The following is a 26,742-nucleotide window of genomic DNA, read 5'->3' on the forward strand; positions in this document are numbered from 1 at the left end:
CACACGTATTTCTTTTATTTTTAATTTTTCATGATCTATCTCTCCTGCAGAAGCTCCTTCATCTCCAGAACTTCAACACACTGATGGCAGTTGTGGGAGGTCTCAGCCACAGCTCTATTTCTCGCCTGAAAGAGACTCATTCTCATCTGTCTTCAGAAGTCACAAAGGTATGGTGGACTCCAGAATAAAAAACATATTGAGCAGAACATCCCCTCTTGGAGGTCTGATGGCTTCTGCAGTCCAGGTCTCACCAGCACAATATTTGGATCATGGCAGGGCATCCTAAAAGGCACTTTGGTTGGCTCTCGGTGGGGAAGGATCAGCTCACAGAGATCCTCTGCTTGATTGCCTGTGCTGGGGAAGAAATTAACGCTGTCAACACCCTGCCATGAGTTATGCTCATTTAAAACAGATTAAGGAAATGCTATGAATGCTTTCACAGGGACTTGCTTCTCTGGCTGTTTGTAGGACTGGAACGAAATGACAGAGCTGGTCTCTTCCAATGGAAACTACTGCAACTACCGCAAGGCTTTTGCTGACTGTGTTGGCTTCAAAATTCCTATTTTAGGAGTTCATTTGAAAGACTTGATTGCTGTCCATGTCATTTTTCCTGACTGGATAGATGAAAATAAAGTAAACATAGTGAAAATGCAGCAGCTTTCCATCACCTTGAGCGAACTGGTTTCCCTGCAAACTGCCTCTCATCATTTAGAGCCTAATATGGATTTAATTAACCTGCTAACAGTAAGTATTGTGCAAGTTCCAATTCACTTCCATTACACAAGTTCCAATTGACTTCTGTTATTCAGATGTTGAATGTCAGTACAAGAAAGGTACATGTCGTTATCTCATTTTTGTTTTAAAAAAGGAGACAACACAAAACAGAAAGTAATTCACATGAGATGTGAATAAAGTCAGAGAGAGTTTCATTGATGCAGTATGTGATGGCTGGGTGCAGAAACAGAAGAGGATTGCATCAATTATTTTTTTAAGAATGACAGAAAGAGAGGTGTATGTGTATGAGGAGAAGTAAAATCTAAGTTCTGACTGCTTAGAATTTAGGTTTATATATCCTGTGCAAAGATTAGATGATGTGTTTGCATGCTCACATTAGGGAAATTCTAACTTGGGAGTAATTCTGTTCTGGCTCACCTGTGCTTTGTATGAGGTACAGTGCTCTTCCTATCCAATAAATATACATGTTCTTGCACGATGTTGAACTGCTCCTGCAAAACAAAACAAACAAACAAAACCCACAACAACAGCAACAAAAGGCCATAATTGATAAGGCTACAAGAAATTAATTTTAAGTCCCCTTTTTAATATTACATATTAAATGATATTTGATATTTCATTTCAAAACATACTGAAGCATGCAGCCTGAACCTACAGACCAAATCCTGCTCCTATTGAAACTTATTCCACTTAGCACTGATCTGAACTGTAGAAGCATTTGACCCAGCACTATGGTTTGTTCAGTTTAGGGAAAAAAAAAAAATAAAAATCAGCATTTTGGAATTAAAGACAGAACTGGAGAAACTTGAAGACAATAAACTTTTGTTATAAAAGAGTTTGTGTTGCACACAGATAAAAGCAAGCCACCTACTCATCTGAGAGCAGTCTGAAACACATTACATTAGGTAAAGGACTCTCTTGATATGTGATCATTTTATGCTGCTTCTGTTCTTGTTATTTCAATTTGTCTTTCAGATCCCAAATCCAGACTGAAAGAGAAGCTGTTTGCTGTCATTAAGTCAGTAGAATTCTTTTCTAAGTAAACTTAAGAAGCAAGCAACTAGGACAGATGTATGAACTAGGGCAGATTTGTGAACTTTTCCAGTGATTCTATTTACTTTGTTGGCTAGCATGAATTTCTTAAGACTGAGTTTATCTCCAAATTTCTTTTGTCTGGAAGCTGAACCTCTGCTTACGTTCTCATTAGCTGCTCTTCTTTCTTTTGGGTGATGGCTTGCATTCCAAAAGGAGCAGAAAGCATCATATTTTTCTAAAACTTTGTAGATTCATATCCATCATTGTATCGGTCTGAGTTCTTGTATTTTACCCGTTTCCCCATTTTTTAATATTTTTCTTGGTTTTTTTTCAGCAAAATGATAGAGATTTTATTTATACTCACATAATATTTTATTCAGTAGATTTAATTTACCAGGAGAAGTAATTGAGTACAATATGAGTACTTCTTCACTTATGATGCTCTTACGTATTTGTTCCTCCTATAGCTTTGCTGGCTTTGGTAACAATTGAACCAATCTGACCATAAATAATTGAAGCTGCATGCTGCAATATTGATTCCAGACCTAATCAAAGGTTAAAATTAACTAGTGACACTTTATATCTTTTATGATTCCATGATAGTACCTGTTCAGCAGTGATGGAGACAGCTATAGGTCCTAAAACCTTTCCAGGGAAATTCTTTCTACTTGTTTAATCATGTGGGAGTTTTGACTTAAGACAGCAACTCATGGAAGGATAAAAAAAATCTACAAGAGACCTCTTGGACCTGAACTTTGGTAGATCTCATAATATTATAAATATTCTTACTTTTTTCCAGCATCTAAGTCCCGTCCTCATTTATACCATACGAATACATTTCCGAACATTTTTTATAATGTTCTCTTGCACATTAATAGTGAACTTTTACAGAAGAAGAAATGCTTCTGTAAAAATGTTTGTTAATAACAAAGTTTTAAATTATAGGCTGGGGTCAGAAGAAGAGGAGAAGAATGGCTGGGTTTGCATCCCAAAGTTGATAAGAACCGCAGGCTAAAAATACTTGACCTTGCTATGTGCAAATGGTCTTTTAGCAGATTTAGCCTCCCTTGCTGCCAAAGTCATCCCCAGTTTTCAGAGCATGAGGAAAAAAATATTAAATTTATAGCTATATCCTCCCACTCCAATATAAACTCTGTAAAAAATGTCCCATCTTTATGTTACTTAGAGGATCTCCCTTCCAAAACTAGTAAATGTGTACAAATGTGTGCAGTGCTCTGCGTCATTTGTGCGTCAATCAGCTGGCTCAACTATTTGTTCACTTCTTCTGTTTTCCCATTAAGCCGCTTCTATCCCTGCAAGCTTTTAGTAGGTGTTTTGTTCTGATAAGCAATGTGTAAATCTCTCATCGAGCCTGCCTTGCTGTGCTGCATTTTACGCTGCACTTAGCAAGTGCCAACAGCCTGGCCTGTGATGGCTCGACAAGTACATTGCTGGTTGCTGGTTTCCTAGTCCAACAACTTGCACTGTAAGATAAAATGGGCATTTCATGGACTAAGTGGGCAGGTGGGAATTTGCTCTGATCTTTCTTTTCCACAGTGAGGGAGCCTTGTCTGCTCCGGGCAAGCTGTTTTGTTTCAAGTGTTTTGGGAATGATGTTTGAGGAAGCTGTGTTAAGAGCTATGAGGCGATGGCTGGCTTGAAAACTGGGGCATAGGGCAGGGTAGTAAAGCTCAAGCCACTTGGTCAAGGGTTTTATAGGCATTTCCCAGGTGCTATTGTGCACATTGACCAAAAGGGCGAATGGGGGAAAAGAGAACTTAAATCTCTCTGACTTCAGGAGAAGCTGCTGCAAGGTCAGTTTTTAGGAAGATTGGAGCTCTCTCTTATTTTATATGTCTGCATGCAAACTTAAAGTCTGCTCCCTCCTTTTCCCCCTCTCTTCTTAAAGTCAGCATAAAACATCAGCATCTAGCTCAAAGAATTTTAACTTTGATCACACACCTGAAGGAAGCCAATATTTTGCATGGAAGGTAAGATGCCACAAATAAGGCAAAATTTTGTTGTATGGAGGGCAGTGAGACAAACGCCAAGTTTACTGGCACAGGAGGCTGCAGAGACTGAGAGAGAGCTTTAGTGATGTGAGTCCCCACTTGGTCATGTGTAAACAAGACCAAGTTACATGGGCAAGAGACCTGAATGTGGCGTGACTCAGCTGCCAGAAGGGAGCCAGAGCATGTTACAAAAAGACGGACCAGCACTTTTGTTCATGCCTGCTCTTAGCCCATGCTCTTCTTCCTCCTGTCCTGAGTTATCACCCACACTTGTTCCATCCCCACTGACTGCACCTGGCCCTGGCCCATATCCTGGTATCTGAAATCTGGAGCCATGACGCAGAAGTGGTAAAAGCAGAAATAAGCACAGGCTCAGCAGTGCACCCAAAAGAAATAATGGCTTTAGTGACATTTTCACAATCAGAAAACTTATGTTTGGACACAAAGCTTAGGGGATTTTCTTACCTGCTGTGCAGTATTTCCACTTTTTATAATTTCACAATGTGAATAAAAGCTTGTGGGTAAATATTTCATCACTTTCTGTGGATTGGGAGTGGATCTCAATCTTTTAACTAGTCTACAGTGCATTTAATACTGAGTTACAACTTATTTGGTGCCACCATTTTCTTCCCTGCTATTTTTAGGTCTCCACAGATATTTAACTAACCTGTTCTGAGACTGTATGCAAATGGCTGGAAAGTCCCATTCGTTTGTACAGTCTAGTGAAGAGAATGAGAAATATCTAAACAATCAAATTGAAAGTCACCCTCCCTAATTTTTCTTCAGTAAGTTCCACTTACAAAAATAAGCCATGCCTTTCTGATCCCCCTGCACCCTCCTCACCCCACACCCCAAATTGCTGAGGAAAAGAGGGCAGCAATGAAAGTCGGATTAGAATGGAAACCACCACCTGCTGCAAAGAGTGTCCTAGGAAAACTCTTAGTACACTTCATCTGTTAGCACAAAACTGTAGCTGAAATATAAAAAGACAACTTACTTAACTGCCCCATAGCCACTATGCCTGAATATTTTGTGCTAGAATTTGAAACTTCACTAGGATTTTGAAATGACGCGATACTTGATGTTTGCGCGTTGTGCTTAATGAAGTGACATCTGCTGCTTATTACAAGGTGAGATAATTCAGGCAAAGGACATTAAAACTCATTCAGTAGATATAAATGTATTTCTATCCCCAAAGGCTCCCAGACTGGTGATAAAACTGTGCTCTTTGGTAGCAGGGTGCAAGGCCTAACAACTCGTTCTGCTGTCAGTCCCTGTCTGATCTGACAGTGTCATTTGCTCCAAGTGAGTTGTGATTACTTACACTGCTAAGGAGCCTAAGAACACAGCCACTGAGTAAATAATACCCGAACAGTGTTTGTTGCTTGATCTGCATTATGTTTAGGACAGGTCCCCACATTCCCCTGTGACAGCAACATGCCATGTGGCTGGGTGGATCTGCTGAGGGTCGGCTTTCACTGCTGCCCATGACCAAATTACAAAGCACAAAATTCAGTATAGTGTTATTGCTAGAAAGAATGAGTTATGCAAAATCCAGAGACCCCTAAAGAAATGTGTTCACTCTTGAATGCAAACCTATCTTGGGAAAAAGGCACAGCCCTGTCTTGCTCATTGCATAAAATTTTGCCCAAGAGGAGGTGGTTCCTGGGACTGGTCCTGTTCCTTACTAACTCAACAATTCAGGTTTACCTTCTGTTAGAGTCGTTTAGTCAGTAGTAATTCTATCTGTCTTCTGTAAAATATCCTTTTAACTCAATCTTAGCTTAACTGGAAATTTGCAAGGTGGTTGGTAACTTCAGATCATGTCAATTACTCCAAAGCCAGTTAACGCAGGGAGATGATCACAGGAAACGTGATGCTCACTTCCTCTCACTGCATAGTGGTGATTACATTTTACACCACAGATTACCTTTTTTTACACCACAGCGGTGATTACCTTTCTCCTTCATCACTTCAGCAGGGAGGAATTCACTGCAGACCTGCATCTGCATGAGACCACAGCTGCCGAAGCGAAAGCAAACGCATTCATTTTACTTCCACTGTATGCCCCTTCTCTTCTCTCAGCAAATCCTCTAGGGAAAAAAGATGAGTACATGGAAGAAAATCTTTAGTTTATCTAAAAAAAAAAAAGAAGCTGAAAATGGCTGGCTGCTGCTCAGGGCTCCCCAGGGAGGCTCCTGCTGCATGGGCTGCTCTCTGTAAAGGGCTGCAGTAGTCCCGCATGTCTTCATGAGTCAGATTTCAGCAGATCATCTGCAGCACCTCCAGCCTCGTCCTTTTACAACCTGTTCCCTGCAGTTTTTATATTCACCAAATTACTTCTCTGTGATCTATCGCACCCACTGAACTGCTCAGAGAAAGCTCTTTGTGTGAGCATGATCCTTGCTGCCAGTTCTCTTTTGGCAAGGCCAACGCACAGGCCCTCTCACTCGGCAGCTTGTGCTGCAGGCTGTGACAGCCCTGGAGTACAAGGAGAGAGCCAGGCTCATTTCAGCAGTGCCCAGTGCCAGGACAAGGGGCAATGGGCACAAACTGGAGCACAGGAGGATCTCTGTGAGCACCAGGCAGCCCTTCTGTGCTGTGCGGGTGACAGAGCCCTAGCACAGGCTGCACAGAGAGGCTGTGGCGTCCCCGTCCCTGGAGACCCTCGAAAGCCACCTGGACGTGGTCCTGGACAGCCTGCTCTGGGTGTCCCTGCTTGAGCAGGGCTTGGACCAGCTACCTCCAGAGGGCCCTGCCAACCTCCACCATCCGGTGATTCTGTGCTCAGCAGCACGGCTGCACCAGCTCTGTGAAGCTGCAAGCAGCTTCTCCATGTATCCTAAGCTCCAAACAGCAAAACTTTTGTTCAGCATCGGTGGGAGGTATCTGTCTGCTAACAGCCCTATTGCATCCAACCCAGTCTAATAAATGCTGCTTTTTTCCCCTGTTTTTTATATATAGCTGTCCCTGGACCTCTATCACACAGAGGATGACATCTACAAGCTCTCATTGGTGCTGGAACCAAGGAACTCCAAATCTGTAGGTCCTCTTATACTGCGTTTTGTCGTATTACTTATTTTGTCTGCATGCAATTGCCTGTATTTTTGAATGCCCATTAGTATATTTCATTATTCACCTTCATTTAAAGCCTTTTATTGTGTATGCTTGTGCAGTAAAAAGTCACTACAGGTTTTAATACACATTAAAAGTAAACAGTGAAACATGCCAGACTTCATTACTAATTATTTTGCCATAAAGACTCTGGAAAACATAGTTCTGCTTTATGTGAAAACATCCTTTGTAAGCTTATATCAATTATTTATTGTGTGACCATTACTTCATTTTCTGGATGCTGCTGCAGTTACGTAAAACAATACTGAGTCCAAAGATGTGTCTTAGGTAAGCCATAGCACTAGCTGCAATGTTGTAAAAACTGTTTGCTTATGCAGAATTGACAGTATCTTGGGCTCTCAAGCAATGTCTGAACACTTCAGAATAGGTATCTTCTTATCTTTTAGTAGGTGCAACTAAAAATAACGCTTCATTGATGTATTTTATATTATGTTTTGCAAGTCTGAGGTAAATCTCTTAATTAGTAGTTGAATTTGTCATTTAAAGTATTAGTGTCAAGCCTGTTGTCAATGTTTGGGTCTTATGATGCCCTGTGAGCATTTCTTTTGGTGCACTAACACCCTTATTACATTCAGCACATGATCCTCTCAGGCCGAGCCCTCCCAGTCCAACACCAGCAAAAAATAAGACTGACTGGAAATGCTTAGGAGCATGTGAGAGCAGCATCCAGCAGTGGGAGGTCTTTCTCTTCAGTGTTTTTTACTTTTTTGAAGTTTTTGTAGAAGCAAGCAAGGAAGCAAAACCCCTTAGATTTCAAGTATCAGACTTCGTTGGCTTTAAGGGTGGTTCATCACTCTTGAGCACCTTGAGGCCTATCTGTGCGCTCTCAGCAGGGGGTGAAGAGTAACACTGAACAGTTCCATAGTCAGCATTAATTCAGTCCGAACACCTGGAATTTCATTACCGAGTCTCCAGTCCTTGTTGGATACGATTTGGCCACAACTGTTCCCATTTATCACAGCCGTTCTGGCTCCCTCACCTCTTTCCATCACTGCCAGCAAGGTCGCACAGTTACAGCTCTGTGCTGTGGGAGGACTAATGAGTCACTACCTCCAGTGAAGAAAATTACCATGTTGCTGCCTCAATCTTAAGCCTCAGCTTAAAGGACAAAAGCAATAGGTACAGTGCTGTGGATTTTAACAGTTCCCAGCAGTTGGTGGAGACTTCTGTGATCAATGAATAACCAGGGACATTCAGCTGCTACAGCACCACAACGGGTAACAAGCTATGGCTGAATCTACAGAAGCCAGACTATTTGAAGCGTACATCTCTGTGCTTCAGGTCCCAATGCACACAAAATGTTTTGAAGGGGAAAGAAGCTGTAGACCTTTTGTGTGTGGAAAAATTTGTCAAAGGAATCAGGACAGTGTAGTTGTATTATTACAAGCACTCCATAATTTGTTGCTGTATGGGCGCAGTCCCCACGCTGGTTGCTGCAGTCATTTTCCAGGCAAAGTGTGTGCTATCCATTAGCATGTGTGCCTGATGTCAGCAGGAGCTTGAGCAAGACTTTAGTTATGCTAAAACTGGAAAGAGACTCTTCACTCAGTGTGGCAGCCTAAAGAAATTAGTTACTGGGGACTGACTGCCAGCTGTAGCATGGCATCTCCCTCTGTCACACTGTCACATAGCCCTGCTTTTCCCTGTTTGTTTTTTTGGTGGTTTTTTTTTTTTTTTTTTTTTTTTTTGGTATCTTTTTATCTTTTTTTCACCAGTACAACTGTTTGCTAGCAGGCAGCCCTGCCCGGCAAAGTTATGCCACTGAGGACACACTAACATATTTTTTTGCTTTTGAATGAGATTGATTTCAGTGCTAAAATATTGGCATCGGCACCATAAATAAATAAATAGTTAAAAAATACTGAATGAAAACTCAAATTAAATAGCTCAGAAGAAAAAGGAAGGCAGGAATGCTCCAGTGGATTTTGCTCTGATCCAGACCATGCTGAAATTTTCCTGCCTGATGCTGCTTCCTTGGCCAGATCCCCAGCAGCAGATGTAGGACAATGCCAGGCTGTCTTGCAGCATTTTTTTGTGCTGACTGGTGATTTTTGAAGCCTTACCTGAAACTGAGATCGGGTTTGTCCTCTATCTTCATCTTGCTGCGTGCCAGAGCTGTTCCCAAAGCACCATGGCTGCATGGAGTGAGTCTGTGTATCAGCTGAGCTGCCAGCTAACCTCTGTTTTTGAAGTAAAATACTCTGGCTGGTCTTATCATGGCCAGGTGAATCAAGCCATGCCTCCTGGCTTGTAGTAGATTCACTTACATCCCTGCCTGGAAACATTTAGCTCTTATTCCACTTTGTGCAGTGCCTCGACTATAAATCAGTGGGGTTTCTGTGTACCAAGCGCTCAGAGACCAGCATTGACATGCAGTCCTTCACACAACTCCTGTGCACCCTCCCTTTATCCAGGTCACCTCATGCTGCCGAGCTCCTTGGGGGCTCCGTCAGGATGGAGAAAAGCAGGTTTCTGTGCTATTTCTGATTCCCATTGTGTGCAGAGACCCTCCTTCCTGCCTGCTTCCTCCGAGTTGTGTAGCTGTTGAAGCTGGTTCCAGTACTTGTGCTGCTTGTAACAGGAAACTGGATTTCGTAATTCAGGTTCAAACATCTTTGTGTTTGGCTTGTCTCCCAGCAGCCTACCTCCCCGACGACCCCAAGCAAGCCAGTGGTGCCTCTGGAGTGGGCATCTGGAGTGGTACCCAAGCCTGACCCGACAGTCATTAACAAGCACATAAGAAAGTTAGTGGACGTAAGTATTTGGAAGAATTTATTGGCCAAAGAGAACAATGGCTTTGATACTGTCATCATTGCAATTAATTTAATTAGAGGTTTTCAAGGAATTGTTGCAGTTGAGATGAATTTCAGATATCTGATAATAGATCTGAACTTTTGCTGATACCTTCGGAAATATTTTTCTATTTCAGTCCTGGAATCAGAGGCAGCAGATTTCCAGAGTAAGCAGATTTCCAGATGCAAACAAGCAAACTTTCAGCAGCATCCAAACCTGGCTGCTGTGCAATGGGTTTGATTAGCAAACAGAAATCGAAAGGGCAAAGCTGAGTTGTTGCAGCCCTAGCTGCTCAGTTAATGTCTGATGACAGACATTACAACAGCTGGAAGCAAAAACACTCTGAAACAAGGACTCACACATTGCTAGGTCCAGAGGAGGTCTCCAGAAACCCTCCCCTGTACCAAGCATTGCACTGTGCTGATCTGCTGGCAAAAGACAAGGTTTTTGATGTCTGTATGTTAGTGCCTGGTGGCCAAGCTGTCCAAAGGGCACAGATCAAATCTACTGCTCAGACCAGTATACCCGAAACAGACTTTATTTTTATTTATTGATTTATTTACTTATTTATTTACAATAGAAACTGATTATCCAACATGCCAAGGTTAAAATGACGTCCTTGTTCTCTAAGGAGCCACCTGGGAGACAGCAAATGCTGACTGGCAAATTCAGTGTTGGCTGGTGCTTTCCCAAGGACGATGACTCCTTGGAAGCCCTCCTCTGGTGGAGGTGCTGTGTCTGCCCTCTGGGTAGTTCCTTGCTGGGAAAACACCTGCCAGTTTTGCTGCCTTGTTTGGAGCCTCCTCATGAGGCTCAAAGTGTGCTCAATGACTTCAGTGAGTGCTTAGGGAGTACATTATTATACCTCATTGACTCCCACTGGATTTTGGAGATCAAATTTTGAAGTAGAGCCGGATTGGAATGACCTGGATTTTTTCCCTTTATTTACTTCTACATCAGTGCAGTCTCTCTGCCTTTTTTTGTTTTTCAACTTGTCATTTGACTGTCCAGAGCATATTATGCATGGTAAAGACGGTACTGTCTTGTTACCACTTTGAAAATCTGGGCATGAGGTCATGGAGAATTACAGCTGGGATCTTGCAGCTTCAGTTTGGAAGGTGACATGTTAGGTGATGCAAACAAAACCAGGCACCATGAGGGCCCTTTGGAGAGACTGAGACCTGTTGTGTCACTGTCTACGGGACTTTTAGTGAGGAACCAGGAAGGTGTTAGAGATAATGAAGCAAGATATCCTTCTGCTTTTTACAAATCAATAACTAACTCTGGGAGGAAGTATTAAATTCTGATCTTGTCTGTGTTACAGGTCATTAATTGGGGTTATGTAGTTAAGGTAACAAAGCCTTCAGTCTCTTACTCAGACTACAGATACATTTTGCAATTTCGTCTTTGTGTGTGCTTTTTTTTATTTTGTTTTGTTTTTTTTTGCTTGCTTGCTTTTCCTCCTAATGTGGGATGCCAGAAGTGCATGTGCTATTTCAGTATTGCTTTTGTCAGTGCCATATGTTGATAAATTCACCCCACATCCCAAACTGTCTTTGATATAGCTTGTTTAAATCACAAGTCTGTTGCAACTCCTTAATCTTTCCAGAATGTGGTGGGCAAAAGAAATGCAGGCCCCCATTCCACAATTTTGGCCTGGTTCAGGCTTGAGTCTCACAGAATTAAAACATAGTTTGGGGCTGTTACAGATACAGCTCACCAAAAGGCCCACCCTGTACAACTGTCTTTGTTTTGCCAGTCTTTGTCATTTACCAGCTGCTTTGAGTTGGGCCTTAATGCATTGTATTTAATACTAGAAGTGCTGGATACTGCTTGGTTGTGCAAACTGATTCCTTCTCGACATATTTTTGAGGTCTGCCAGCCATCAGTTACAGGTCATTCCATGGTTGCTTTGAAATTGGCTTCTTCAAATTCTCATTAAAATAAGGACTCTAAAAGCACCTTTCAGAGGTCTCAGTTTTTTAAGTTCATGTCTTTGTCAACCAAATATTAACCTAATGAGAGAGCTTGTGTTTCAAAATGTCTTTCAGATGCTCATGTTGATTTTGACATATCTTTCCCATCAGACTGACAAAAAATGTAGCTTTAATGCCCCTTATGGATCTCCACAATTAGTATAAAATGGAACATACTAACTCCTTAGTAGCTAAGGAGAGCTCTCATCACTTTGTGCAACCTTTGAAATTTGGTCCCATGTCTCTTTTTACTTAGCGGTACACTGGGTTGGGTTGATGGGAGGGAGTGTTTGTGAGATACAAAGTGCTTGTGATCTGGTTGTCAAAGTATCAGTAAGCAAATTGGATTGCAACAGCACTGTGGCAGAACAGTGGTGACCAGCTAAAAGCTAAGTGAAGCCAAAAATATCCAAACTACTCATGGGAAATCTGCTGTTGGGCTGGTTTTATTTATTTTTTTTTTCTTGATTAAAAGTATACTTAGTGAAACAAAGGGAATATGTCACATGAGGCAGAACTTTAGTGACATTTCAAAAAAAAGAAAAAAAAAAGAAGAAGAAATAAAGCCAAGAATAACTATGTCTGAAGAGGTGTGGAGGAGCTTGAGAAGCTTCACTAGCTAAATACTGAGGTCAAGTTTTCTTAAAAAAATAGCCATTTTCCCCTACAATCAAATAAATATGGATATTGAAGTGCCAAGTAGTATTTATAGGAATAAAACAATGGAGCAGAGCATGTGATTAGTAATCTTGAACATTCATTTAAATGCAATTAAAAGACTGAAGAGCTGGTACAGATTCAGGACAGGCTGGATGTTATGACAAACATTTCCTTTTGTTTTTCCAGTCTGTCTTTAGGAACTATGATCATGATCATGATGGCTATATTTCTCAGGAAGACTTTGAAAGTATAGCTGCCAACTTCCCCTTTTTGGACTCTTTCTGTGTGCTGGATAAAGACCAGTAAGTTTGCGGGGTTCTTGTTATTTTTGTTTGTTTGGTTGGTTGTTTTGTTTTGTTTCCTTAATTGAAAAACACATTAAAACAAAATGTTGAAGAGACGATGTCTCCCAGTTCTCCAAGCCTCTTGTGTTTGGCTTCTCACTCAAGGAACTGAAGATCATTGATGGTTGAATTCTATTTCCATTTAACTTCTTATACTGCATTGCCACCCAGCTAGCAGTCTGGCTTTTCCCTTTACCTTAAAAGTCATCTATTTAATAGCTTAATGAACTTTGTTCCTTCCAGAACTGAGCTGAAACCCTTAGAGTACTGTCAAACTACTCTGGAGATCCTTACCCAGACCAGCCATCAGACTGATAAAAAAGTTGTGTGTGGGACAAGAGAAATGAGCATAAGTAGCTGAAAGATGCTAATAAATATTCTGGGAGGTGCTGGTGGTCAGCTAGGGGCATAAGCATTGGGACTGTGTGAGTAGAAAGCAGAGGTATAAATTCTGTAGTGTGGTTTATTGTGATAAGAAGTTTACATGGTCAGTTAGGCCCTCTGTACATATGCAGTCTTCCTGTGGATTCAGATTTGGTGAATCCAGCAAAATATTTGAGCACGTGAATTGCGCTCCTGCTGGTTAAGAACTGAGTGGTCTCAAATTCCATTGCAGTGAAACCATCTCCTTCCCTACCAGGGAGAAATACACAAATAGTATTTTGCAATGGTTTGACTTCTCAGTTGTACCATGTACTTTTTCAGATGAAAATACACAAAAACTGCAGTTCAGCTGAGCACAACGCTAACTGTATGGTTGTCTTGGCTTTCAAGAGCTTTTCAAGACCCAAGTCCAGGAGAGAAGGTGTTTGACCAGGTCTTTAGCTTGCCTTACCATGCTTCACTAGACATGGTGCATGGTTCATGAAGAGCAGTGGTGGGTGCCCAGAGCAGGCCCTGACTCCTTTCCAAGCTTCCTGTCTCCACGGCTGGCTGGGCCAGCAGTGGCCATGGGCCTAAGGAGTCTCCTTCACATAGTGGCCTGGTCTGAGCCACCAAATGCTCTGATACCATGAACAGGTGAGAAACCAAGGCCCATGCTATGAGTTCAGTGTCTGATGTTTAATGAAGAGTAAGAATGACAAAGACGCTAAGGGAAAGCTTGTTTCTTCTGCCAAGACTATCGTAGCTCTTTCAGAGAACAGGCTTTGTGTGCTTCATGTTTTTTGCAGTGAGAAAATCCTGACGTGTTTGGTGCCATGAGCAGTGACAGATCTACTCTACTGTTTTTTTCCTAACAGAGATGGTCTTATAAGCAAAGAAGAAATGATGGCTTACTTTCTGAGAGCTAAATCGCAGTTCCAGTGTAAAATGGGTCCAGGATTTATTCATAACTTCCAGGAGATGACCTACCTTAAACCAACTTTCTGCGAGCACTGTGCAGGATTTGTAAGTATGTTTTTAGTAACAGCACACCTCACACGAAATTTCGTATTCTTTAACGTAGATGGGGTCAAACTGGTTCCATGTGCCATTAAAGTTCCCTCAGCTTGGCCAAATGCCTCATTGCACTTAGAAGCACAAAGCATTTCCTCGTGTTGTAGCTGTGGTACCCAGTTTTGTTTTGGTAGTTCCTGAATACAGGCGTTTGTAAGAATTACTGTTACGGGGAAAGAAAGTAAAATTATGTTAACTAAAGGACATTGGAGACTGTATGAATGGCCTTACTTGGTTTATCTTAAGTTCTTTAATTTGGCTTGATTTCCCATGTAAACAAGCTCAAGGGAAAATGGGTGTCTGGAACAGAGGATGTAGATGAAGCAAAAGCCGTTCTTTCTCAGGAAATTGCACATGGCAACATGAGCTCTGCTCATAATTCTCTGAACGGCCATAACAGCCTTAATCCTTTTTCTATTGAATTAATAGATCTTCTAATTCAGTCAAGAAATCAGAAGTGCTTCCAACAGTTCTGTAACATGAGAAAGTTTGGCATTTAATTATTTTTTTAAGTTGCTTTTTCTCTCAGTCATAACTTACAATAAGACATTTATTAGAGTGCTCTACACAAAGCTGGCAAACCATTGTGTTTGTGAACCTTTGTGTTGCTTGCAAACCTCTTCCAGCTTTTCCCACTTCAAAACAAGTAAGGAAAACATAATTATTCTGATTTAGATGTCATTTTAACGTACACATCTCGCTGAAGTCAAATGCCCACGCGTGGCCAGCCACAGGAGTACACAGGGCTAGCAGTTTCCATCAGAGCAGCGGATCCTTTTCTCTACCTGTACATGGCCCACACTCAGGGTGTAAAGCCAGAGCGTTGTCCCTGCCGTCCCATGCTGACCTGCTGCCAGCATCAATGGCAAAATCTTCAGCTTCTACTCAGTGACCTTTCCCACCAAGTAATATTTCTTCATGGCTGAAAGCAACAATTACAGCAACACTGAGTGCAAAGACGTGCCTGCTCTCAGGCTGGGGCTGCCGTTCCTCCTCCTGTCCCTTTTCCCACTGATGGAGGCCAGGGGAAGAAGGAATTCCACCTATTTCCGCTGGAACTGCAGAAACCCAAGAGGTGACAGAGTTAATGCTGATTCAGGAGCCTGCTGGCGGGCTCTCCATTGGGGAGCTGGAGGTGACCGGTCTTAGCCTATTGTTTTGGGCTGCCTGCAGCCTCAGGAAGATGTCATTGCGTTCGTGACACTTGGTTCATGCTTGGAAGGCTTCCATGGCCAAGTGGGGCTCAGGAATGTCCTGCAATGTGTTCTCCACCAGATATTTTTCTCCTGTATCAATTTGCTGGCTGGCCGTTGTTGTATTTTTCACGTCTCCCTGAATACATCCAGTTCAGGAATAAAAATGAATAAGGGGTTGTAGGGGAAATGGAAATAAGGTCATTTTTCCTGTCAGCTCACTGAATTCATTGACATTGTCCTGTGGATGCATTGGGCAGATAGGACAGGAACCAGTGACAAAATCTGCTGTGTGCTGGCTGTGCATTTCAGCGCCATCCATCTGCAGGTGGAAACTTACTTTTGCACTGATGCAGTGATTCACCGTCAAAAAAATGTGCACTGACTGTGCAGTAGGATGAATGGGCATGACAGCGCGATGTCCGCTGTAGCCGGTAAAACATCTATTATTAAAACTATATGACCTTTAAAGGTCAAGCTAAAATCTAATGCCGTTCACAGTGTGAAATTGATCCCACCACTGCCGGTCTCAGTTCCGCCCCACAGCTTGAGTTGCACCATGTGTTGGGGTGGCTGACCATCCATCCCCTCCAGCTTTGTCGTCCGAATTTGCACAGATCCTCTTACCCTGGAGCTGGCTCATGCCAGCTTTGCTGCAAAGCCGTGTCAGATGGATGCAAAGCTTCAGGTCAGGATCACGACGTGGCGCTGCAGGGAAGCTCAGCCAACTGCGTGTGGCCATCAGAGCAGGGCCAAAACTGAGTAAGATGAAGGTGCTGAGCGAGGGAGGTGAAAAGGCTCTTCAGTGGGAACAGAGCAGAGCTCTAATAAAAGAAATAAGTCATCCCCCTTCAGGTGATTCTGGTGGCTCTGCGCTGCTCTTCCAGGAGGGACAAGGGGGGCCCACCACCATCATGAGACCACAGCACCCGCAGCCACTGTGCACATCCACAGCATTTGCAGGAGAAGGGCAAGCAGCAGGCTTTCTAGGGACTTTGTTTCCACTGCTGTCCCTTCTGTTAGTTTACTCACCTTTCTTCCACTTTGCCTAATCTGGTTTTCTCTCTTTCCAGGCCCCTGTTTTTCCTCACAAATTCTTTTTTGCAGTGTCTGATTGTTATGTTTGCAGCATATATAGGATTTTTTCCCCCCCATCATCTTCCTATTTTATCTTATTTTACTCTTTCCTTTGTCATCCGAATGTTCTGCAGCTCTTCCTTTTGGACATCTCTTTACTCAGCACATTTACCCCCTGCACACTGCGCATCCCATCTTAAAAGCACAGCGAGGCAGCACGTGCAGTTTTAACTGCCTGGATGTGCTCACCCTCCCTGCTAATGTTTTGAATGAGCTCAGGATAAATAAACACTGCGGTCCTTGACCTTTTTTCCTTTAATACTGGGCTAGACTTTCCTCTCTGCCTCTTGGAGTGAAAATGTTTGTTTTCTTAATGCCGTGGTTGTAGTTATCTGTCTTTTGAGTGTAGAGATAACAATTTACTAGAGATTTTTTTTCCTTCTTCCAAGCAATCCCGCTCACATCACAGGTAAAGCTTCCCAAAGGTGGGACTGCACATGCTGCCTCCTGGAGGGCCAGCATTTGCTTGTTTTGTACTTCAGCAAGGACAGCCTCTGGGAGGAGGCAAAGAGGGAATTTATCGGCTTCTCTGCTTGTTCCAGGCTTTAACCATCTCACAAGGGAAGAAGTCAGGTGAATGAATCAGCTTGCTATGGCTGGGTGTGCTGGGGACCAGTTTTTGTCTCCAGTGGTGTTTCCACCTGCTATTCCTGAATGGCACAGCCCATTTGTGCGCCTGAAGAATGGTTGCACAATAGAAGTTACCCTCCAGATGGCACAAAGCGAGCTAGAAGCAGAAGGTGCTCTGCTGGTTTCAGTAAGCTTGGTACGACAGCAATTTCCAACCCCTTCCTGGAAGCACACCTCAGCTGTGTCTCCCCTTCTCTGGTAATCCCCCTGTAGGCAGTAGAAATAAGGGGGAAGGCACACAAACCTTATCACAGCTAGAGGGGGAGGTCTGCCCGGCAGGAAGGGTGTTAAGAGCAGTTGTATCCTGTTTGTGCTCTTGTAGCCATTGGTACTTCCTCATTGTGACCTTGTTTTCCTTCCGGCTTTCTTTTCTGATTCCTTGACGTTCTTTTGTCTTTCTTTGCAGCTCTGGGGTATAATCAAACAAGGCTACAAATGCAAAGGTAAATAAATATTTTGCATGGATTTTTCATGATATGGGTGCTGGGTTTTAGCAGAAGTCAATTATTTTTTACTAGAACGGCAGCTGCTCATCCCAATTTTGCTTAAGGACACAAAGTGTCCCTGCAGCAGAGGCCGTGCCTGTTCTGGGAACTGAAGGTCCAAAGCAGCCACTGGCTCCACAAGGTGTCACTTTGTACCAGCAAAAAAATTGCATCTCAGAAGACCAAGTACCCTCCTGCCAGCAGGGAGCCATCCTGAAATACAACTCCTGAGACCTGGGGTCAGGAAAAGGTCTGCTGGCAGCGCTGTCTGTCTTCATCATGTACATCTGCACGCCGGTACTGAAGGCTAGCTGGCCTTGCAATGCAGCAGTGGCTGAGCTAGAAATAGACAAGAATTTAATTCCTGGACTGCCCAGCAGATCTCATTGCAAGGACTTCTGCAGCAGTTCAGCTTCAAAAATCCTAGAGCTCGTACAGCCCTCTCAGCTGCTTTCACTAAAAGTTTAATTTAATGGTTTACGCAGTACTTGCACCATGTCAGGTCAGACCAAGGATGACATTGTGCTGGTCCTCATCAGCTCTAAAGTCCTGGACCAATTTATTTCTCAAGCAGAAGAAGCTGAAGGGCTTTTCACAGCTGTAGTTACATCCCAGTTATTCACAGACGAATGTTCACGTGGGAGCTTCACAGTCATATTTATATACAATCTCTTTTTCCCCAGTCTTACCCTGGCTCCCAGGGGACAGGTGAAGAATTGGCAGGATCATTTTTTAGGATACCCCCTATTTTTTAGGATAGCCCCTATTCCCATCTTCCTCTCCCACCCACGAACATCTCTTTCTCTGAGGGGGTGAGGAAAACACCCGTGACTAAGCCACTGCACGCAGCTCAGCTGTTCCTGACCACCGTCATCTGAGCAGCTACAGCAGGGCCAGTTGTGGTCTGCACTTCTCCTGGTAGGCTGAGGGAAGGAAGGCAGAGTTTTGTCACAGCAGCCCTGTAAACTCGAGATCCGAAAGCTGAGCTCTGCCCTGCATCATTGTTTGCAACCCTGTCCCGGTGGGGAGAGAACAGAAGTGGCTCTGCAGCATCAAAATCACAGGCACTGGAGTGTGAGAGTAAGAGAGCCGAGCTTCTCGCTCAGATCCCCACGTGGTCAAGGAGTGCCTGCCCTCTGCGGGTACCAGCTGCTGCACCCATTTGGGTGATTTCTGCCTCTGGGCAAAAAGCCGTCACCTTCTGGCTGGCACCTCTGGTGCTGCACTAGCAGGGGGGGCAGGATTCATCTGCTCAGCTCTGCTCCTGGCCCCAGCTCCGTGGCTCTGGAGATGAAACTGGGCAGTGTGGTGAAGGAGGTTTTGTTTTGAACTCCCATCACACCAAATTATCCATTTAGGTAACTCCCTCCACACCCTCTATCAAAGTGCCTGTTTGGTTAAGATCCCCCCTCTCAGCTGCCTGCTAACAGCCCCGAGGGATCACCAGGCAGCTGTGACTTTGCTTTGGATGACTTGACGCTTCCCTCCCTTACAGACTGTGGTGCCAACTGCCATAAGCAATGCCGAGACCTGCTTGTGCTCGCCTGCAGAAAATTTTCCAGAGGAACCTCAGTGGGCAGCAACCACGGCTCCCTGCCTAGCAGCCCCTCTCTGCCGCCAGGTGAGAGCACTCTTTTGTTTCTATTTTAAACCGTTGCTGGCATCCTCTTTAATAGCCCGTGTCCTTACTGCCTCTTCTAATTTTTCCTTTGTACCAACGCACAGAGCAGCCTGTGTACTTTCCGATGCACTGGCTCGTGTTCAATGCTCTAATTACAAGAGCTCTTTCTGCAGGGAGCTGTGGTGGCCTTAGTCTCCTGCCTGAACCTCCTTGTCCTGCTATGCCAGCTGAAAATCTAAAAAAATAAAAAGAGAATTAGGGAAATTGCACTTTTCCGTATAGGACACTTAAGTGGCAGGGACTGAGATACACAGAGGCACAATTCTGGCTCTGCCTTGCATCCCCCCTGAGTAGGCAGATAGAGGGAGGAGGAAATTGTGCACACAAGGCCAGAATCGGCTTCTGAGCAGCATATGGGTGTTGCTAATTACACCACTGCTTCATATAGGGGGCTATCTGGAATAAGGAGCAGCCTCCTTCAGAGCTTCCCTCTGCAAAGTGATGCTGCTGCCTTCTCCTCCATGCACCCTCGTGCTGTCTGCACAAACACCCCCGCAAGCCATCATGCAGTTATATACAATGGCATATCAAGTCCTGGTCCTGAAATAGATTTAACTACTAAAAGACTTGCACAAATCTCCCAGAATAGCTAACTTCTTTTTTTCTGAACCTTAAAATCCCTTCCTTCTCTCCCCTTGACCCAGGCTTAAGATATCTTTTTGCAAAGATCTTGAAGAAAAGTGGAATTATTTATTTTAAATATTTTTTCTTTCAGTCCAGGATGAGGTGTTTGAATTTCCCAGCGTTGCTGCAGAACACCAGGACCTCGATAGCAGAGCTATCACCCTTGTCACTGGCTCCTCACGGAAAATTTCAGTGCGGCTGCAGCGAGCAACCACCAGCCAAGCAACGCAGACAGAGCCACTGTGGCACGAGCCGGGCTGGAGCGATTCAGGATCCCACACTTTCCCCAAAATGAAGTCCAAGTTCCACGGCAAAGCTGGGAAGAACAAAGGGTTTGCAAAATGGGAGAATGAAAAGCCCAGCACGCAGCCCAATGTAGACATAGACACCGAGGCTCCCCAGCACATCCTGGATCACAACGGAATAGAAACGCTCCCCGAAAGACAGGAATCTGAGGTGAGCTGAAGCAGCCACCAGGACAAATTACAGTCTGCTAGTCTGCAGTCTCATAAGGTTATTTCATAAATTTTGAGGCACTTTTTCATTCAAGTTTCCTGTTACTTCTTAAATGAGGGTCACTTTCAGAAAACCACCAAATCATCCCTAGATAATTTTCTACACCGCAGCGTGTGTTTACTGTAACACTGTAACCAGGAGTTCAGTTCTTGGTGGCAGTAAGCGCTGTTAGGAGCTGGATGTTTTTCTTTTTGAGAATCATTAAAATACCTGGTTAAATTCTGTTGTACCTTCACACCACATGGCTCTGCATTAGATTCACAAGGAGTCGTCTTTTGGTAAACATGTGAGTCCAGGCTAGGGCATGGTTTCTGTTGCTCTTACCCATAAAGTTTACAATCCCAAGGCCTCACGCTTTTATTGACTGCTTTTGGTAAAACGTGCCTATTTTCTTTTGGTTACAGGACAGCTGATTGCTCACCCTGAAACACAGAAAAACGGATGCCAACAGTAGCACAGCGAGGTGACAGACTGTCATAGCCCACATGTGGCCATGGGAAGCTTTCCTGTGCCTCATACCTTGAAATTCAACCGTAGCCGTTTTCCAAGCTGATAGGTGTTACAGAGCACTATTTATTTTCTTGCATGATTAAGCCATTTGGATGAACATTACACGGACACAGCAGAACAGATCTCTGTGCTCAATGTTTTTTTTCCTCTTGTATGACTTTGTGGAAACTTCCTCTACATGCCAGCGAGGATATATTTGGCCTCCTTTGAATACACTGCATCATTTCAGTATGTCTGCCAGCAACAACAATGGCGAGGACAGAAGCCAAGCATCCACGTTCGTTTGATAACACTCCTTTTTCAGAGGCTTGTAATGATTTTTAAGGAAAGAAGAAGGTGTGTGTTGATTACATCTCAAACAAAAGTCTTTCCAAAGAGTCCTCTACACTGAAATCCTTTGCACAGCTGGTGGTTTGAACCTGGGGCACGTTTACCTTGCTACAGCGAGCACAGTGACGTTCAGCACGGTGACAGCAGCTCCCAGACCGAGGATCCTTCGAGCACACAGTCTGTGGCTGGGAACAAAGGAGTTCCAAGACACTATGCAGATGTCTGGTGATACGGCAAGGGAGAGGAGTCCTCTCTGCCAGCACTGATTATGGTAGAATTAGTATGTAATAAACATCTTAGTTTAAGTGTGTGTCTGTATGTGTACATCATGTTTCATGTTTTTCTCAGGGTAGCAATCCATATAGGTTAAGTAAAATATGACACTAAGTGTACTGTTAGAGTAAGCTCCAAATTAAGTTTGTTAATGTAGCTCCAAATTAAGTTTGTTAATGTAACACCTCAACTTGCAATGACTGGAGAAGCAGACTTGAAGTGGGACGTCTCAGAAATATTAACTTACCTGTGGCACACAATCCTCACCTGGAATAAGAGAGGAAAGCAAAACCCAGGGCAAAGCTCAAACCTAAACAGCGTGGTCCACACTGGCAAACACACTGTCGTCATCTCCTTCCCCCTCCACCTCCCCAGAGAAATAGTGGCTGTGGGGGAGCACACACTGAATTAAAGCAAGACCAAATAAAAGATTTCCTACAAAATTCAAGTCCTTGCACCTGTCACTGTGAAGCCCCAAAGATCAAGGAGCACTTCCATAGACTTCCCTAACCAAAACTGACCGACTCCTCTGTGGAAATCTGACTGTAAGCTGTGCTGTGACTGCATGAGGCCTGCTCAGAGTTGCAGGCTTCCTTTGTTTTCCAGCCCTAATGGCAATGATGGTAAAAATCTGAGAGCAGAAAGAAATGGTGCTCTTAAAAGAAATAAGCACTGCAGTGAGCATGGATTTCTGAGCCAGGATGAGAGCCAGAAGCATCCTTCGCTCGCGCTGCTGTGGGCAACGAGCAGACACAAGCAGAAATATAGAAACACAGCCTGTATTTCCTGTGGGGGCCAGGTGACGGGCCGCCACACGCTGCCTGCACAGCTACCGTTACAGCACACGGCTCGCACACAATGAAAATGATGTGGTGGAGAATTTGAATAGAAAAATTTGGTTACGCTCCAGGCTGCTGACGGATCTGTTGAGATAAGCCTTTTAACGCTTTATAAATGAGGTGTTCGTGTGTAACTTCATTCTTAACATCGTGCAAGATTTTTAACCAGTGCTGGGGCTGGTGCTCAGGCTATTTCTCACAGGCTTTCGAAAAATCAGTTGCAGCTCTCGCTCTGAAAGCTGCCTGCTCTCCTACTTCTGTCAGGCCCACAAACCATACCTACCTGCATTTCTTTGTCAGAAAAGAATGTTCCTAGCACACAACCCTTACCTATTCCCCAGGATATTTACAGATTTTTGTCTAAGTTATTTAAAAGGCGAGGTGCTGTGTTCTTTTCTTTGAACGTATGTGGTCTTGTCCCCATACACCATCATCAAGAGATGGAATCCCATTTAAGAGAAAAGTGCTGCCTTCTACAGAAGCATCTCCTGCTTTCTGAAGGACCATTTCTGCTAGCAAGTAGACTGCTTCAGCTTCAACCCACTGCGGAAATCTCATCAATGCATCTCCTGAAAGCCTGGCAGCTTTGGGCAGCTACGTGCTTACCTCAGCAGTGGCTAGAGTTAAGTTGTAGATCAAGCATAGACTGTGCACACCCAGCTGATCTTTCAAAGCAAATTATCACCATGTCCAAGAAGGGCCCACACTAGTTGAGTTTCAAAGAGCTGCTCCTGCTGGAAACCCTTTGCTTTAGGCATCCTAGGAAGGGGAGCGATGAGAGCAGTGCAGGCAGTAAGTGTTCACTGCCACTGGAAAATCCAAGAAAAAGATACTGGGTCAAAGTGCAGCCACCCACCAAAAAGGAACAGGCTCATCATAGATGATGTAATAACTCAAAAAAAAAATCATTAGCAGGCTGTTTGCAGAAGAACACTGATCTTTGTTTGACAGCAAGTGACAGAGTGTAGAGAGGTGGCAGGGCAGGGCCAATCACTTTAAGAAGTCAGTGTAAGATGAGCTCCTTATTTTTTTATTTTATGTATTCAGGCTTCCTCCAAAATCCTTTTCTCTCCTTACTTCATATTTGATGCCTTTCTCTGAACAGGGACAAGCCTTTTCCTCAGCTCACAAAAACAAGCTTAGATCCCCAGTCTGAGTAAAGCAACAAAGAATTTCTTGTTTGTCTTTTCTGACTTCACAGAAGGCAAAACCTACCAGACATCACAGATCCCAGCTGAGCTATACACCTCTGCTGGCCTTGGTGAAATCCTGCCTGCTTGTAGAGCAATTCCAGGAGAGCATTCAGGAAAAGGTGCAAGAGGGTCATGGATTATTGGATTAATGAAGTAGCCACAGTGAGAAACAATCCCAGATGATGCTGGGTGCTTCTACTGTTCCTCCTTCCTCTGGATCTTTAGGAATCTGAGTGGGAAAAAAGGGGCATTTTTGTGCTTTGAAAGAGCAGAAAGAAGAAAGATTATGCCAAACCTTATTTACATGCCAAGTCTTATTTACAGCCTTATCTGCAAATGCCAAAGAATAGAAGCAATGACAGTAGGTGACAAATGCAATGCTTGGGCAGACCCTGTAAGAGATGGCAGGGCTGTGCAAGCCAGACCCACCAGCACTTTCTGTGCTTCCACAAACCCTACACAAAGCCTCGTGTTACAAGTAAGTGAGCTGCAGCTTTGCCACAAGATTTACCGAGCAGCTCTGAGCACTATGCAAGTAGCCAAGTGAACACCCGAGAAGATAAGCTAGGCTGCAGAGCAAGGTTAGGGGCAGCTGCTGCCTAAAATTTTATGTTTTCTGAACTGGAGTGGGCTGGCTGCAGCCATCCCCATGGTCTGTTGCTCAGGGATTCCTCTGTGGAAGCCAAAGTGAAAGCAGAGCCTGACATAGCCCCCAAGGCTTTCCCACAGGGCTCTTGGACACCTGCTTGAGGCAGCCTGAGCACCCAGACAAGGATCCTTGCAGCTTGGGACCCAAGCGCCAGAAGTTTTGAGCCTCTCTGTAGGAAATAACTTCACGTGAAGGATCCTGGAGACAGGGAAGAAAAACACCACAGTAAACACCAGACAGATGGGGACTAAGCGTGGGAAGAGGCATGCTAAGAGAGCTCTCCCTCTACGTGACACCAGGACTGGAAGGGACCCCAACAGAGACCCAGCAGAAAGGGAAGGAAGGAAGGAAGGAAGAAAGATCTGAATGCAGACTTCAAGGAGACGAAGAGGAGGAGAAACAAGGGCTTGTTGTTCTGTGATCATCACAGACAAGAAAAAATAACCAAGGTTTGCTTCACTCAGCATCAGCCTAACTGATGGGCATCTGTACAGCACGAAAAACAGCTCCAAGTACTTCTCGAGAGAGTCTTGATAGAGTTGGCCCACACGGGGACACTGGAGGAATAGATGTAACTTTGGAACAAGTTTTTGAGTTATCAGCAGGCTGAACTAGATTCTCAAAAAAGCGGTGCAGCCAACATCTCTCTCTCAGGCTAAGCTCATTGGAAAATCTGTGCTGAACTCCAAACTGCTGTTTACAGCTGCTGACAATCCAGTCCTAAGAGACTGGAAAACCATCAGCAAAAGGCTACTGCTGGGGCACTATGAAATTTAGCCAAAGAGTCTGCTTTTTCCATGAGTTAAGCCAATGCCGGAAAGTTTAAAGAGTCCTTATCACCTTCATCTCTGCTTCATGTGTGAAAACGAGTTGTGACCTTCCACCTGCCCACAGCACAGGCAGACTCTCTCTTTCTTTGGTTTTACAATAGTGTTTTCCTACTTTTTGTACTTGTTTTTCTCTCCTCTGTTGTGGGAAAGACCCACGTGGACAAGAGGGGAAATCACTGGACAATAAAGGGGAAACAATGACACTGACAGCACTCGGAGCTGTAAAAATCATAGAGTAAACATGGGAGAAAAAAAAATAGTTTTTCCCTTCTAACCTTGTTTGTTTAGTCATTAGATGTGCTACTTATTTCAGCCAAGGGAAGAAAGCAATGTTTACAGCTGGCAAGAGCGCTTGCGTTTTCAGTTTGTGTCCCTGTCAAAAAAAAACAACCCGAAACAAACAAATTCATTAGTATTTTGAGAGCCTACACAGGAGAAACGCTTCATATTCATGTCACATACTACTCTCTGCAGCGCTGATGTGATTCTAACCTAAGGGTACACTAGAAGGCTAATAAAGCAAGAGTGTCTGGTTTCTTATTAGGCCAGAGGTTGGTTGACGTAGAGCCCAGTGTTTGAGGCACTCAGATACAAAGAGCATTTTAAAGGAGACACAGTTGAAGCCCTCACCACGTTAGAACAGGTTTCCTGCACACCCTGGCTGAGAAATCCAACCTGTGGATAGAGGAGCCCCTCTTGGGGCCACCACCTGGAGTGGCACAGCACTGTGAAGGGCACGCTTCAGGGGTTTGACTAGAAAAGTGAGCTAAGGATTACCAGCCAACACCAATCCTAAAGATAAACCAGCCAGGGAACAGCTATAAGCAAAAAGGCTTCCCGAGGCGAGCGATGCATGGTGAAAGCTCAGCTTGATGCCCTTTTCCCTTGCTGCATTACTGGTTTGCACACAGTAAGGAATAAAAAGTAAATGCTTATCTGTTCCTGAGAATCCAACTGTGACTACAGTGCAGACAGAGCACGGTATTTTAAGTCATGGACCGACATGCCTGATACAGGAAGCAAACATGTTTTCAAGCCTATGAGAAACAGGATGCATTTTCCTGCACAGCGACAACTCTTAGGATAACTCTCTCAAGAGACAGGATGGAAAAGCAATGCAAATCAAGCTAGAGGAGACACAAGGTGCTGGAGAGAAAGACACTAAGGGAAAAGCAGAACAAGATGCCCAAAGCTTGTAGAAGAGAGAGTGGCAAGAACAACCAGGGTTTAAATGAAGAACGCTGTTTCATTGTATAAATGCCTGCTTACTTAGTTGCCTTCTTGATCTCCTGGAGTTCTGCTTTCCATCATGGTGTAAAATCAAATCCAGCACATACATTCAATCCACCACAAACCTAATAATCTCCACAACCCATCTCTGCTCTCCCAGTTTCCAGTTACAAGATTCCTTTCGGCCCAGCAGGAATCTTGTTTGCAAAACAGTATCAAAGTATCAGGGCATCATACAGACAATAACAAAGCAGTGGCTGTTTGCTTTGATTAATAAAGGCTGCTCTCTACACATATACAAAGCTTGTTTTCTCTGAAAAACAAAGAAGTCACAGCACACTAGGAGGAAACAGAGTAAGGAAAACAACAACAGCTGGCAGAAGCAAAGTGTTTTCTTTCCTGTAAAGCCTCCTGTTTTGACTTTTCTTCTCCTTCAAAAAGTCCCCCCTCAAACAGCAATAAAAACTGGGGTCAGCAGACCCTAAATAATGGAAG

The 26,742-nt window shown here is 43.9% G+C and overlaps 1 protein-coding gene across 13 annotated transcripts in view; it reads left to right on the plus strand.

Annotated features, from left to right (window-relative positions):
* The window catches only part of RASGRP3 (RAS guanyl releasing protein 3), a 53,966-nt gene extending 32,423 nt beyond the window's left edge, over positions 1–21,543 (plus strand). For 10 of the 13 annotated variants that reach the window (XM_072035674.1, XM_072035676.1, XM_072035681.1 and 7 more), the window contains 10 exons: positions 51–167; positions 469–744; positions 6,747–6,824; positions 9,555–9,671; positions 12,533–12,648; positions 13,932–14,079; positions 17,494–17,530; positions 19,068–19,193; positions 19,969–20,333; positions 20,798–21,543. In XM_072035674.1, coding sequence (XP_071891775.1) covers positions 51–167; positions 469–744; positions 6,747–6,824; positions 9,555–9,671; positions 12,533–12,648; positions 13,932–14,079; positions 17,494–17,530; positions 19,068–19,193; positions 19,969–20,333; positions 20,798–20,806 — 1,389 coding nt within the window. In that variant the 3' untranslated portion in view covers positions 20,807–21,543. The remainder of the gene's footprint in view (positions 1–50; positions 168–468; positions 745–6,746; positions 6,825–9,554; positions 9,672–12,532; positions 12,649–13,931; positions 14,080–17,493; positions 17,531–19,067; positions 19,194–19,968; positions 20,334–20,797) is intronic. The other 3 variants (XM_072035682.1, XM_072035683.1, XM_072035684.1) reach the window with 3 other exon arrangements.
* The last annotated feature ends 5,199 nt before the right edge of the window (positions 21,544–26,742 follow it).

This window comes from Anas platyrhynchos, chromosome 3 (genome assembly GCF_047663525.1).
Source record: "Anas platyrhynchos isolate ZD024472 breed Pekin duck chromosome 3, IASCAAS_PekinDuck_T2T, whole genome shotgun sequence".
Taxonomy (NCBI): domain Eukaryota; kingdom Metazoa; phylum Chordata; class Aves; order Anseriformes; family Anatidae; genus Anas; species Anas platyrhynchos.